Source organism: Peromyscus maniculatus, chromosome 7 (genome assembly GCF_049852395.1).
Source record: "Peromyscus maniculatus bairdii isolate BWxNUB_F1_BW_parent chromosome 7, HU_Pman_BW_mat_3.1, whole genome shotgun sequence".
Classification (NCBI taxonomy): Eukaryota; Metazoa; Chordata; class Mammalia; order Rodentia; family Cricetidae; genus Peromyscus; species Peromyscus maniculatus.
The window spans coordinates 113,437,728-113,453,793 of record NC_134858.1 but is presented as its reverse complement, the minus strand read 5'-3'; the positions used below and the strand labels follow the sequence as shown (position 1 = coordinate 113,453,793).

General features: G+C 42.6%; 1 protein-coding gene across 2 annotated transcripts in view; it reads right to left on the bottom strand.

The window, feature by feature from the left end:
* Positions 1-16,066, bottom strand: part of Gadl1 (glutamate decarboxylase like 1) — a 175,793-nt gene that overhangs the window by 38,690 nt on the left and 121,037 nt on the right. For both annotated transcript variants that reach the window (XM_042281898.2, XM_006970253.4), the window contains exon 14: positions 12,934-13,023. In XM_042281898.2, the coding sequence (XP_042137832.1) occupies positions 12,934-13,023 (90 nt within the window). The remainder of the gene's footprint in view (positions 1-12,933; positions 13,024-16,066) is intronic.

The window sequence follows — 16,066 nt, the reverse complement described above, 5'->3', positions numbered from 1 at the left end:
ACAGAGGCACAAATGTGCATTTAAAGGGAAGTGAAGGAGCAGGTGGATCCTTCGAGAATTCTATCCACTGCCTCGCTGGGTAGTCCTGATGGCTGCTACCCTCAAATGCTGTACATTCTTTCCACAGGGCTGCATTGACATCTGAGTGTCCATTCCCATCCAGGAAAAAAGCGATGATCAGAGCCGCCAGCAGGGGGCAGCTTTGGTACTGGCAAAAGAGCTTCAAAGATAATTGGGGAAACTTTTTTTTCTTTAGCCCAGGGTTCATTCTTTATTCTGCAACAATAAATTCCTCATCGTGTCCAGTGCAATTTCCTTAATGGCTGTGTTGTGGGTATGGATGTTGTCCTGTAAACTCAAGTGCTCAAGAAATGTCACAACACTTTATTTCCTCTAAATCAAGTCATGCCACCGTTTTAAAAGGCCAGGCAGAAAGTCCATCCTCACTAATGACTATGGTTCCCATGGAACCTAGGGGTCCTTCATAGGCCTCACAGGCTATAGTCCATTCTAGGACTTAAGATGACTTCTCCCTCTCCAGTGCTTGCCCCCTGCAGCCCTACCTCTTCTGGGGCTGCTTCCGGACTCCCTGCTCTAAGTAGCTTCACAAGTTTACCTTGGACTTGGAAATACCCAGGAAAAGAGAAAGTCTTCAGGGTATGAAAGCCTTAGGAGTAGCGAGGAGCCTGGAGTTCCCATGCCATCCAGGGGATGGGGAAATAAGGAAAATCAGTGACAAGATGCATCCAGGCATCCCAACTGCACGGTCAGTCTGGACCCAAGTCTGCAGCCCTGACACAGCCCACCTCTACAACTGGTTTGTAGGTCTAGTAGGGACATGGGGACGTTTTTTCTTCTTTGTGGATTTCATAGGCATCCCCAGAGCTGCATGGTGGGTTAGGACTGACCATCACATGAGCCTCCTTGAAGGAACAGAAAACAGAATCATTGTAGGAATAGTAAAGTAAAAGTGGATATGAGGATTCCAAGATTCAAGAACTGGGGATGTAGCTCATTGGTATTTGCTTAGCATACAAGGAATCCTGGGATTGATGTGCATACACACACACACACACACACACACACACACACACACACACACACACACACAAAACACACACGTACACCCCACATATACATACACCACACACGTAACACACACTTACACATCCTACACACAAAACACACACAGCAAACACTGATACCCTCTCACACACACACTGCACACATAACACACACAATTACATACCACACACACACCACACATAACACACGTTTACACACTCCACACATCACACACACACACACACACACACACACACACACACACACACACACACACTGGGAAGATAGTTCAGTGGGTAAAGTGTTTGTTATGCAAACATGAAGACCTGAGTTTGGTCCCCTAGGTCCCAAGTGAAAATATTGAGCGTGGTGGTGCATGATTATAACCCCTCCTGGTACCAGGGAGATGGAGTCAGACAATGTGGTGGTGCATGATTATAACCCATCCTGGTCCGAGGGAGATGGAGTCAGACAGGTGGATTCCTGAGACTTGTTGGCCAATCAGCTCAGTTTACTGGCAAGGCTCAGGTCAGTGAAGAGTCCCTGTCTTAACAAACCAAGGCGAGGCGCTACTAAGAAAGATAACAGTGGTTGATCTCTTGTCTCCACACATACACCATGTATATGTGCATCTAGCCCCTCCTCTGTGAACACACACAAACACAAAGATATACCCAAATAAAATAGTAAATAAAATCGGTGTCTACACACATTAAAGATTCTCCTTAAATGAAAAACATAAAGCAAGTTTAACCTTGGCACCTCCTAAAACTGAAATTTTTCAAGAATACACAATCAGTTGTGTACCACAAGATTTTCAAAAGGATCTAGTTTTTTAAATTATTAAAAGTAAATAGAACATGGGGCTGGAGAGATATCTTAGCAGTTAAGAGCACTGGCTGTTCTTGCAGAGGACCCAGGATTGGTTTGCAGCACCCATATATTGTCTCACAACTATCTGTAATTCTAGTTCCTGGGCATCCAATGCCCCCTCCTGGCTTCCATTGGGCACCATGCACTGTGGGCACTTGGTAATGCACAGAAATAAATGCAAACAAAGCACCAATACACGTAAAATAAATAAATAAGAAAGAAAGAAAGAAACAAACAAACAAAAATACCTGTTCTGTCTTTAGTTCACAATTCAAAACACAGTAGCTGGGTATTCCATTATTACAGAGCATTTCACAGGAAAATCAGAACCAGAATTCCCAAAACTAGGAGATGTGCAAGTTCTCTTGAATACATGTACACTTGCACATGTGTGCATGTGTGCACACAAGAATACATTAAAGCAACCAGAAGACGGTCAGTAAAATGCCACTGGCAGATTGGAGAATGGAGTCTCAATGCTTGAAGTGTGAAGGCACAGTGAGGACCTGAACAGGGCATGCCAAGGACCCTTGAAAACCTGCCTACAGCACTAAGAAGAAGCCTGTTTGAACATCTGTGGGGCTGCCCAGCTCATGCATCCTCCTCTTGAAGGGCTGCTTATTGAAAGTCTGTTGAGGCAACATGGATTCTTTCTAAGGACATCCAGAGTCATCTGTCAAATTATATCCACAACTAAGCAATAAAACAACAAATGTGTCAAGGAGAGCCTAGAAAAAACTAATTCTTCAATGACTGAAAAGAAGGGACATTGCCAGACATGGTCAGCAAATCAGAGCAGGTTGTTGTGACCACACAGGAGCGCAAAGGAAGGTGTGTTAAGTTCTTGCAAGATATTAGGATTTTGTTGATGGGACACAGACTTTGTAAATGACATGTCCACAGAAAAAGAAATTTTCATTAGAATGTCAAGGATGAGGCAAGGGGCCTGTTTCTCCTTTGTCTTTATAGCCTATTCCCAGTTGCCTGTCTTCAACTGGTCATTCTGGGGCAGCTCCTAATGAACACACAATTAATAAACTTACTGTAGGCAGAACTGGGCTTCTCCTACCTGTCCTTAATCAAGCACACACACATGATTTTATACACACTTAATATCCGTGATGGTCAATCTCCATTGTCAACTTGATGGGTTTAGAATTACCATGGAAAGAAATCTCTAGGCACCTCTATGAAGAATTTTTTAGATTAGATTAATTGAGGTGGAAAGGTGGTATCATCCCATGGTCTAGATAGGATTCTAGACTGCTCAAAAAGGAGAAGGAAAGTGACCACCTTGACTGTGGATACAGTATAACTAGCTGCCCTTGTTCCTGTGGATACAATGTGACCAGCTGCCCATGTTTCTATGGCTACAATGTGAACAGCTGCCCCTTGTCCTGTGGATACAAATGTGACCATCTGCCCTCCATTCCTGCGGCCATTGACCCCTTTACCATAATAGAATATATTCTCTTGAACTGTAAGCCCAAATCAAACCTTCCTCCCTTAAACTGCTTCCTGTCAGGTATTTTTTTCATAGCAAGGGGAGAATAAACCAGTCAAATCTCTGCCCCCTCTACATACATACATAAATACATATATATGTATACACAAATACATAAATATGTATATATATATAGAGAGAGATCACTATATATGAACATAATTTTTCAAAATTGGTATGCCATAGTTGATTTGTAAATTGTTTTTTCCTAATTAATGATATATTTTAATTGTCTGAACATTAAATTTACCTATAAGTTATATACTGAAATTTAACTAGTTCCTTAGAGTTGGCTATTTAGTTCCTTCTTAGTATGTTGTTATTTTGAATAGCTGTGAACCTTGAGTATATTTTCATTCCTCACAATTCTGTTACAATTTTAAGGGAACATTTTAAAGGTTGAAATTGATAAGATGTATGCAAAATTAAGGTTTTCATGTATCTTATGTCACTCCAGTAAAAGAGCAAATTAATGTGCCCACAAGAAGCTTAGAGAATGGACTGGGGACATGGCCCAGCCATTGACGTGCTGGCCTTGCAAGCATGAGGAGCTGAGTTTAGTATGCCAGAAACCACATGAAAAATCCAGTGTGATGACAGGTGCCTAGAATCCTAGCACTGGGGAGGTATAGGTAGGACGACATGGACTCAGAATATGCTGCCTATCCTAACTGGGTTTAGTGAGGAGTCCTGTATCAAAAAATTAGATGGAGAGTGACAGAGGAAGACATCTGATATACAAGTTCTGGCATGTACATGCACATGCACATACCCCCTACCCACCCACACACACAGAGTAAAAACAAGCAAACAAAAATCCCAGGGACTCAGCTGATGCTTAATCTCAAGCAGCAACATTCAAAATGGCATGTGGGTACACATAGGTATAACATGAAGTCCTAAATGGTCTTTTAACAAAAACTCAGAGTCAGAATATTGGGGTGAATGTTGAAAGATCAGAGAGACAAAGGAACAAGCCACCTCTTACCTCTAGGACTCCTCAGCCTGAAAAGCCTCAGCCAATAGGTCTCTAGCTAAATGAGCTTCCTCAGCTAAAAGGCTTCTAGTTCCTGTCTCCTCATGCCTTATAACCTTTCTCCGCCAACCATATCACTTCCTTTTTAGTGCTGGGATTAAAGACATGTGACTTCCCAAGCAAAAGTATGAGATCTCAAGTGCTAGGATTAAAGGCATATGACTCCTGAGTATTGGGATTAAATGTGTGTGCCACCACTGCCTGGCTCTGTTTCTCTCCTAGACTGCATCAATCTCATGTAGTCCAGGGTGGCTTTGAACTTACAGAGTTCCAGACTGATCTCTGCCTCCCGAGTGCTAGGATTAAAGGCGTGTGTCACCACTGCCTGGCTTCTGTGTTTAATCTAGTGGCTTGTTCTGTTCTCTATTCTTCAGGCAAATTTTATTAGGGTATACAATATATCACCACATTTTACTTTTTTGTCTAAAATAATAAAATAAGGTTATAACTTATATAAGAAAAACTATATACAATAACTACAGTAAGTATATACAATATATACAGTCAAGAATTACATTAACAATGGTTAGTTCATTAATACTTGACAAATTCAGAGGAAATATTACATTTTATCCTATTTTGGTGAGTCCAAAATGTTGTACCTAATTCACATTCTATCCTAACTTGTATTACCAACCCAAAACTGTCTTTTGATGTCTTCTCTTCCTAAGAAGGAAATAATATTTACTGAGTAAGCAGGAGGTGCAAATAAGTGACTTCCAAAAAAATGTGAGAAATGACAGAAACAGCTGGCTTCCTAGACAGTCCCCCAAGGTTCCTCTGCAATGTTGGGGCATCCATCTTTGGCCTACAGGCCTAGCACATCTGACAGACTCGTCTGTGAAGCAGGATTTTCATATATATGTGGATATAAGATAACCTGTCAGTATCTAAGATATATCTGTTTGACCTTGAAAATATACCTAATATGACCACAAGTTTGATTATAATAACTAATTACTAATTTTCATTTCTTTATATCCTAATTAGTTGGTAATAATAACTTTCAAGGACTAGCAATTTGCATTACATTGTTAAAGGATTTGTATAGGTACAATACCTTGAACAAGATTAGAAATGTATGTACAGTGTGTTTAAAAAAATTCTCAAATTTGTATCAATATACAAAATTTATATTCAATATACAAAAATCCAATCCAATGTAAAATATTTAAAATTAACAGTTGCTTTCTAAAAGAAGATTCAATAATCTACCTTTTTATCTTATCATATCCAAGTCCTCCCTTTTTTCTTTTCAGAGTAGATTCAATGATCTACCCTTTATCTTATCATTTTTATATCTTTTTTTCAGAGTGGATTCAATAATCTATCTTTTATCTTATCATATCTAAAGCCTCTTTTTTCTTTTCAGAGTATATTCAATAATATATCCTTGTATCCTATAATTTCTGCATTTTTAAAGTAGATTCAATAATCTACTTTTTTATCCTATCATATATATATATATATATATATATATATATATATATATAATTTTTGTATCACATATGTGTGCAGATGTATGTCAGAATATGTGTGGAGGGCAGAGGACAACCCCAGGTATCAAGTCCAACCTTTTTATTTTATTTTCTTTAAAAAAGGAAAAGGTCAGCCGGGCGGTGGTGGCGCACGCCTTTAATCCCAGCACTCGGGAGGCAGAGCCAGGCGGATCTCTGTGAGTTCGAGGCCAGCCTGGGCTACCAAGTGAGTTCCAGGAAAGGCGCAAAGCTACACAGAGAAACCCTGTCTCGAAAAACCAAAAAAAAAAAAAAAAAAAAAAAAAAAAGGAAAAGGTCATTGGCAAGGTCTCTTGATCTCCTGGAACCCTCTAGACTTCCTGGCTGTAAGCCCCAGGGGTTCCTCTGTCTCTGCTCCTCCAGTGCTGGGATGCCACATGCATGCCACCACCTTTGGCTTTGTTCTAACATGCATTTGGGGAAGCCAGTGCAGGTGCTCATGCTTGCACACAATCAGTTTACTGACAGAGCTTTCTCCTTAGCCCTCCATGACCATTAAAAATCTTGTATTACATTCATTCATGTATGTGTGTGTGTGTGTGTGTGCGCGCGCGCGCGCTGTGGTGTATATGTGTGTGGTGTGGTGTGGTGTAGTAAGTGTGTGTGTGGTATGTGTATGTGTATATGTGGTGTGTGTGTATGTGTGTGTGTGTACCATGATGTATGTGTGGCGGTCATAGGACAACTTTCAGGGATCAGTTCTATTTTTCTACCCTGTGGGTTCCACGGATAGAACCCACGTCATCAGTTTTGGCCAATAACCCTCACCCACTACGCCGTCTCACCAATTCGTGCATCCATTTTAAATTGATGGCATTTTTGACTTCATGTAAATCAAGAGAAGAAACATTTTCTTCTAAACAAACTTGTGTGCTGTTTTTTGAGAATGTTGCCACTAATACTATATCATCCTTATTATTTTCAAGACAGATATTACCTATTTGTAGTGTTCTACATAGCCTTTGTGTATGGATCACACTCACTGTACTTCTCAGAGCATAGATAGGAATTTTATGGAGTCCAGGTGTCTTCAGAAGCTGTCATTCACAAGTATTGGTGTGATATAATGAAACTTATATCTAATTATTAACAATTTTGTTCTTTTCATGGCAGATAAGACTCTGTTTAGCCCTTACAGCATCACGTGCACTTGAGAAAACAAAGGGAATACTAACAGTATTTGTTCTGAACAGTGGTCATTGGATCTGATGGAGATGATGGCTGCTGCTGCAGAGAATGGGCAGTAGCCCCCAGTCTTGCAGTAGGCCAGTGCTAATGCAGCAGGACTAGAGTTGAGAATGTGCTGGGAGGAATAGAAAGAGAAAGGTGGCCAGGCGGCGGTGGTGCACACCTTTAATCCCAGCATTCAGGAGGCAGAGCCAGGTGGATCTCTGTGAGTTCAAGTACATCCTGGTCTACAGAGTGAGATCCAGGACAGGCACCAAAACTACACTGAGAAACCTGGAGAGAGAGAGAGAGAGAGAGAGAGAGAGAGAGAGAGAGAGAGAGAGAGAGAGAGAGGGAGAGAGAGAAAGGTGATGCCAGAAGGCAAAAAGATAGACTCAATCTATGTAGGAAAGTAGTGAAGACCTGAGATACAGTCCTGCCCAAAGGGGTCAGAGGGAGACACATCTGTAGAGGACGTTTGAGAACAGAAGTCACCCTAGCCTGCTGACTGAACGTAGTGACACTGAATGGCTGCCATAGTCCTGTGTTCTCAGAAATAGCCTCTCTCCCTCCCTCTCTCCCCACCTCTCTCTGTGTCTGTATCTCTCTCTCCCTCCCTCTCTCCCCCACCCCATGTCTGTCTGTCTGTCTGTCTGTCTGTCTGTCTGTCTGTCTCTCTCTCTCTCTCTCTCTCTCTCTCTCTCTCTCTCTCTCTCTCTCTCTCTCTCTCACACACACACACACACACACACACACACACACACACTCATACCCTGTGATATGCCAGATTCATTTCTCAATAGCCCCTCTCCCTCCAGCTGCCGAATGAGCCCCATCACACCCGTAGTTCTGAGACTTGGCGGCTCACCCAGCTAGTGTGACCAGAGGAGCGAAAACAAAAACAAAAGCCCCTTTCGCCTTATTTATTTGTTTGTGGTTCTCCATCCAAGATAAGTGAGGAAATAAATTCCAAGTGTGCTTTAAGTGATCTCCAGATTATAAATCACGCACTTACACTCTCACACTACAGTAAGCACAAAATCAGAGGGATCAACAACAGATACATATGCCTCACCTCTCCCTTTCCAAATTCATCTGCAAACACGCATGCAGAGAGAGAGAATAGGATAGCTAAGAACGCGAGGCCCCATGACAACTGCCTGCAGCATACGCTTCACTAGCCAGAAACAATCACGACAAAAGGCATGATATTAAACCAGGCAGAGGCAAGGGTGACTTCAAAGGCAAAGAAGCATTTGTTCTTTGGTAAAAATTCATTTCTATTTCTATTTCTGTGTGTGTGTGTGTGTGTGTGTGTGTGTGTGTGTGTGTGTGTGTGTGTGTTTCTGTCAGTATATGCCATGTGTATGTGAATCCTTGCAGAGACTAGGTGACGACGTAAGAACTGGAGCTAGAGTTACAGTTATGAGTTGTCTGATAGAGATGAATGCAAGTCCTGTGGAAGAAAAGCCAGTGCTCTTAACCACTGAGCCATCTGTCCAGCTCCAGCAGCAAAGGACAGGCACTCATGGATATTAATTACCCCAGAACAAAGTTGGCCATTGTTGGGGATAAAAGAGAGTGTCTTAATGTGTGTTTGATTTCCTGTGAAGGTGAGAAGCACAGAGTATATGAATTCTCTGATTTTAACTTATGTATCTGTGAAGTCTGAAATGAGAAATATCCCTTTTAGGCTTATTCATTTGAACACCTGGCCCCTAGTTGGGGAAGTTATTGAACTTTTAGGAGGTAGAGCCTTACTGGGGGAAGCCTGCTAGGGGCAGGCTTTGAGACTCTGTACCCTCACTCCACGTCTAGTCTGCTCTCTCAGCTTTCTCTGTGTGGATGGAGACATGATCTCTCTCTCTCTCTCTCTCTCTCTCTCTCTCTCTCTCTCTCTCTCTCTCTCTCTCTCTCTCTCTCTCTCTCTGCCTACTGCGCGTAGACGGAGATGTGATCTCTCAGCTTCCTGCTCTGGCCCCTTGTTACTGCACCTCTTCACCTTGATGGACTTTTGTCTGTAAGATGCAGTTGGTCATAATGTTATCATTCAGGCATCTATACTAGTCAGCCCAGGATCCTACGGCCACACGTGAGTTCTCAGTATCAAGCAGATGCCTAAACAGCCCAGGGCCCTAAGGCTGTAAATCACTACATAATCTATTCACATCCGCTGCCTGGCTGCGTAGTCTCTATACTCTATATACTCTCTATACTCTCTATACTCTCTATACTCTATAGTCTCTATACTCTCTATAAAACCCTCTCTCTTCCCACAAGGCTGCGTCTTCATCCACTCCTCTTCCTCCTTTCCCTCTCTCTTCTCTCTTCCTCTCTTCTCCTCTTATCTCCAGAGGTGCATTCTGCATCCCTTCTTGCCTTCCCCCCCCCGCCCCCCCCCCCCCGATCAAATCCTCCGGTGAGTGCCACTGTGTGTGTGTGCATGTTGCGTGTGTCTCTCTCACCCTCTGTTGGGCCTCCTGCATGGTATCTTTTCATAGCAACAAACAGTAATCAGGACAAGATCCATGATTGATTTTGGGTTTTCTCGGAGTAGAAGCAAAGGGGAAACACGGCAAAAACTAACGCTACATTCCAGGAAACCACCTGGCTCTCTTCATCTCTGTCAGTGCTGTGGCACCAAGTCAGACACAAATGTCACATTCCATATCAATTCTCTTAGCAACCAATGGCCTTCAGGCCTGTGACCATCTTTCTCAACTTGAAGCAGTTTCTCTTCAGGCTGTGCCCAACAAGCTCAGTCTCCACCCATCAAAGTGAAAAACCCCTTTCTAGTCCTCACTCAGATTCCACCCTGTATGGTCCCGTTTCCCTTCAGCTTATTTACCATCTGCAATGTATTGCCACAGCCCTTTCCTATTTGCACTCTGTGACAGAATACAGACAGACCTCAATCCCGGGGACCCTACTATAATGAGAGGGGAGAGTGTGGCCAAGACAGGACATGGGTGCCACCCCGACTTCTATCCATCTACACTCCTGAATCACTCTCTTTCTTCTTGTGACTAAACCGAGGACGAAGAGCAACTTAAGAAAGGGAGGGTTTCTGTTGGCTCCCAGTTTGAGGGTACAGTCTACCGTGGTGAGGGAGCCATGGCAGCAGGCTCTTGAGGCAGCTGCTCACATTGCACCCACCGTCAGGAGTTGGAGAGAGATGAATGCTGGGGCTCTTTTCTTCAGTCTGCACCCCTTGCCCAGGGAACAGTGCTGTTCATATTTAGAATGGGTCTTCCCTGCTCAGGTAGATCTTTCTAGAAATGCCCTTACAGATATCCAAAGGTATACCTTGCCAGTGCCGAGGTGTTCTTTAATCCCTCGAGTTAAACATTAAAATTAACCATCACTCCATTCAAGTTAAAAATTTAAATTAATCACCACTCTTCCTGTGCTCAGGCTTGGCAGGAGATACCATATGTATATATTGGCTAACCAGTGTGCCACAGTACATGAGGCATCAATGTGTACTAAGTAAGAGAAATAGCCAGGCGGTGGTGGCACACGCCTTTAATCCCAGCACTCGGGAGGCAGAGGCAGGCGGGTCTCTGTGAGTTCGAGGCCAGCCTGGTCTCCAAAGCGAGTTCCAGGAAAGGTGCAAAGCTACAGAGAAACCCTGTTTCGAAAAACCAAAAATAATAAATAAATAAATAAATAAATAAATAAATAAATAAATAAATAAATAAATAAGAGAAATGACCTGAGCTGAGAGGTCATGCCATCAGGTAAGGCCACAGAGGGTCATAGTTCATAGGCAATGAAATGCTTTCTCCCTCTTAATTTGCTTATGGAAAATTAAGCTCCAGCTCTGTTCCCCATCCTCACATCCATCACTGCCCCTTCCTAACCTGGGGCACACCCCCTTCTCTTGACTCTTAGGATCTTCACACTCTGAACTTTCTTAAGATCTGTTTCTTTCTGGCTGTCTCCTCCCCGGGCATCTCTCTGCTGTTCAAGGCTGCACTCCAGTGTCACGCACTGAAGCAGGGGTGTGTCCCTCTGCTTTTGCCGCAAGCAGAGCTCATCCTCACCACTCCCGTCTGTCTCTTTCCTCGCTATCTCCCTGAACATGAACTTGTCAAGGGCATAGACCAAGTTCTTTTGATATTTGTCTCCCTAGTGCTTAATACATCCAGCCCTCAGTAAATGTTTACTGCCGCCTGCTTGGCAAGTCTTTCTCCTTTCTTTCAAAGGGCAAGTTGAAGGCCTATCATCTGTCAAGAGCTGTTTAAATAATTAGTATCTCCTCCAGTGAGAGGAGGAAAGGGATTGCAAGCCAGAGCTTTTATGAACTTGGGATGGAGTCTTCTCTGCTTGCCTTGGGAGGAAAGATACAGAGGGAAGAGGGGTGGCCTAGTTTTAAAGGTACCAATACATCATGAATTCTCACATGCCTGCCATATATCCGAAACACCCAAGTTAATTTTCAATTTTCAGCTGGGAGTAGGGAGAGGATGTTGGCTAATGAGACTTCATGGTCCTTGGAAAGCAGGATAAGAGGCAGGATTTTATGTGCAGGGCCAGGTCAAGAGAAGCATGGATGAAATAGAAGCAGCCCCTGGGGCTAGGGGCTTCTCCACATCAGCAGCTCTCTGCAGCTACAGGAGGCATCTATTTGTTTCCAGTGCTCAGTCTGTGACTCAGGGCTTTGAACCCACGAGGAAATGATAGGCACATGCTTTACCACTGAGCTGTCCCCCAAGCCCCATGAAGACACATTCAAGCACATTTTATTCAGTTGAAAAACCAGACTCAGGATCCTTTTTTTTTTTTTTTTTTTTTTTTTTTTTTTTTTTTTTTTTTTTTCCTGAAAGTCCCTTGGGTATGTGGTACAGGTTTTTCTGGTAAGGAGAACAGAATATTGCTCACTGGGTATTGAGCCAGGGTAAGTGAAGAATGAGATGTGAGGTAACAAAGGAACACAGGAGTTGGATATTAGCAATGGTGTCTCTAGATGGTCAGCACGCTCCTTTGTGCTTAAAAACCCTTGAAACTGCAGTTATCTTGTTCACTCTTCATCAGAACCTAAGGCCCCTGGCATTCTCCCACACATCATCATGTGCTTTGTGGCTCTGATATGACCTTATTTTGTAGACTTTTCTAGATAGTCTACAGGGGATAGATATCCAGTCCATCACAATGAGGGAGGGCAAAGAGTTCCCTCATCCCATGAATATACCACTAATCTCACAAACATTCATTAAAATTGTCTTTGGAATATGCAACACAGCATCACCTGGACCCCCCCTGACTACCTTGGGGTAGCCCAGTCTAATTTCTCTTTGGAGTGTTTGCTTAGCTAAATAAATTTCTTCTCAGATTCTCCCCCTACCTCAAGTTCTTTCTTTCAAAAACACAAGAAGCCAGAGACACCCTCCCCAAAGTAACAGTATCTGATTTAGGTTTTTCATGTTTTCAAGTGAGGCAATAGAATACTGAGCTGGTAATGTTATCAGCCATTTATCACACAGCTGTGAATGAATCCTGCAACCCAGCTCACAGTTTCTGAAGCTCATAGGGAGGCAGGGCTTCTAAGAGAGTCTACAAGTACATAACATGTGGGTGTATGGATCAGGTGTAAACACAGTTTACAACTGTTGGCATGTCAGTCGGTTCTCCTGAGAGAAGTGCCAGAAATTGAGGTACTTCTCTGGGTCTTCAAGAGGCAGTCACATACATAGTTATCCACAAACCAATAGACATGTGTACCAAATCCATCTCCTCAAAAGGAAAAACACAACCCACTCATTACTTACCAAGCTAAGCTTTTTCCAGAACTCTGGTCCCTCTTCCATCTCTCTGAGACTTGGTGGAAGGTACCAAAAGCAAACATTGGTGTATTCAGGCTGAGGATTATAAAAAAGTAGAATAAGAAGAATGCTGTTTTGTTACCTTAGGATTCATCTTAGAATGCAATTAAACAAAGACTTATAAACTCTATGCTAGTCTCTTAAGAATCATCAACTGTGTATAACTTACAAAACAGCCAAGCTCTTGCATAGTAGTTCTTCATGACTTCTGACAATACTTTATCAGAGTTTAGATCTAGAAGGTTCTCTTTCCTCTACATAAGGGTGGGCTCAAAACCCAGCACACACATGTGGGTGTGCACACACAAGTACACACATGCACACACACACACATACATGCACACATACACACACGTGCACACACATATGCACACACATACACACGTACACACACACACATGCACACACACACACACACACACACACACACACACACACACAGTGTAACATAGCCATTGTCACAGGATGAGTCTCTGTCTTCGTTGGAGCACAATGTAAGACAAAGCATGCCAAAGACCATCAAAAGACATGTACTCGACCAGCACTGAGTATATTATGGGGTGGATTCTCAAGTGAGACACAACTCCTTTTACTCAGAAGTCATTGCAGATGATAGCCACTTTCTTCCCTGGACACTCAGCACTAACAGTTACTGAGACATCTTTGATACTTTCTCACTACAAATGTAGTTTGTAGCCAGTAACCAATGCTCACAGTTCTTAATAGTTCCTGGGTTGTCAGCACTCCACTATGAAGTCTGCGGTACTTCAGAAAGAATAAACAGCCAGCTTCGCTATCTTAAGATCAAGACTAGTACCACATGGAGTTCTGCTGTCGGTGGATTTTTAAATCATCACTGAGAACCAAGGGATGTTTCCAGCTCACCACAATAACTTCCTGATCCACTCACCCTTTTATCTTTGAAATTTCTAACATTCTCATTGGATTTGACAAAGAAAAAGTGTTACAAATCTCTAAACTATACAGTAGTTTTTACAAAAGAACTGCTGTGCAGTTCGGATCAATTTCCACACCCCTTTATCACAAATCTACAAAATTTACATGTGGGCACCTGATTTATAATAGATTTAGTTCCTCTAGATAGACTGTGCTGAGCTTCTAAATTCTTTCATCATTTAAAAAGAATGCATTTTTTTTCAAACACTAATTAGAAAGAGGAAGAAAATAATAGTTTGCTGTATTTGCTTCTAGGAATTAATCTATAAATCAAAGGCACCCAACCCCAGTACCACTGGCATCAACTAGAAATGCATTAGCCTTCACCTCCAAGCCCACCCATTTTGGGTACTCTACAGTAATGGTGGTGGGCCCTGTAACTATTGTAAATGTTGCCAGATCTACTGTTATATGCTGTCATCAGTGGGTGCTGGAGGAATGCTAAAGGAAGAGGTGGCTCTTCCCAGTTCACTACATACACTTCATGAGTCCCATGAAGAGTCTGGATTGATTTCAACAGCCCTGAGAGTCCAGAAGCAAGTAGTTACTGCTTTAGGGACATCACAACAAAATGGCAGTTCTGCTTCCTGGCATACTGCCCAGGCACATTTGGAGGGTGGGAGTTGTCACCAGCCAGACACTTTGCCCCAGTGACTTGAATGATGCATCTCATGAGTAGTCTGCAGCTACTTCTAAGCTATCACCCCTGCAGGAGGATGGCTTCCTTCTGAAAGCATAACATAGATTTCTGGTGAGTCTTGCCAAGGCAACATTTCAGGGAACTTAGCTACACTCAATCTGCTTCTCAGCCTTGTGAGGGAGTGGCCTCTTTTTCCTATGTTCCATCTCAGATCTAGAAGGGCTGAGGTTAGCTTTATCTGTACAGTTCTAGGGAACTATTTCATTCCTACAAGATCACCTCTCATGCCCCAGGTTACTGCTAATCATTGTATGTATGTATGTATGTATGTATGTATGTATGTATATCCCATGTGTGTACAAATATAGATATATGTGTGTATATATAGGTGTGTATGCACTGCTATAGCTATGTGTCATATCTATCTGTCTACCCATCATCTGTGCATCTACCTTCCCCATCTGTTTATACATTTATCTACTTGCATTTTTCTCACTTCAAGTTACTGGACCACTTTGGCTTTTCCTTTTGAATGGACCCTACTACACCATCAATTTTTATGCATTGTTATTTATGTGAAAACACTATAAAACATGCCACAGCAGCTTTTCTGTGTGGCATGTCATCTATGTCTCCAGTCAGGCCCTAGGTTGGTCAAGTCTGTCCTTGTGCAACTTTCTTTCAGTTGTTGTGATAGTGACATTTTCTGTGGCCCCTTCTGGTCAACATTCTCTTTGAATGGCATGGCTCCCTCAAGTGACCATTGATAAAGTGTCAAGCCCTCTGACACTTCACTGGAGGACATTTGATACTCTGTTTGGAGGCATAAACTTACTTTAGTCATTTCCAAAATGAGTGAGTAGGAAAGAAGTCTTTGCATGTTCACAAAGAACAACCTTGAGTTTTCTCCTGTTTGTCCCTTCTGCAGCTTCTGTCACATGCAGTGACTTCCTGCAAGGGTGTCAAAGCACTAATGGCTGTTTTCAGAGCAGAATCATACAGATGCCACTTCCTTTTCATTTCCTTCATAGATGAAAGCATGACCTCTGACCTCTGACACTACAGGAGCACCCTCAGTCTAGAATGTCTATAAACCACAACATTTTGAAGGCACATAAAGGTGAAGAGTGTGTTGTCTGAACCTTAGATGGTCTTGTAATAATAATAATAATAATAATAATAATAATAATAATAATAATAACCCAGAGCTAGATATTGGGGTGGAAGCTGAAAGATCAGAGAAGCAGAACAAGGCACACCCAACCTCACCTCGCCAGCTCCTCAGCTGATCCTGTTTCCTCAGACTGGAAGCCTCTGAGTCCTCACCCAAATGGATCTCAGCTGAACTGCTCTAGATCCTGTCTCCTCATGCCTTATATACCTTTCTCCGCCCTGCTGTCACTTCCTGAGATTAAAGATCTGTGTGCTTCCCAGTACTGGGATTAAAGGTGTGTGCCACCACTGCCTGGCTCTGTTTCCAGT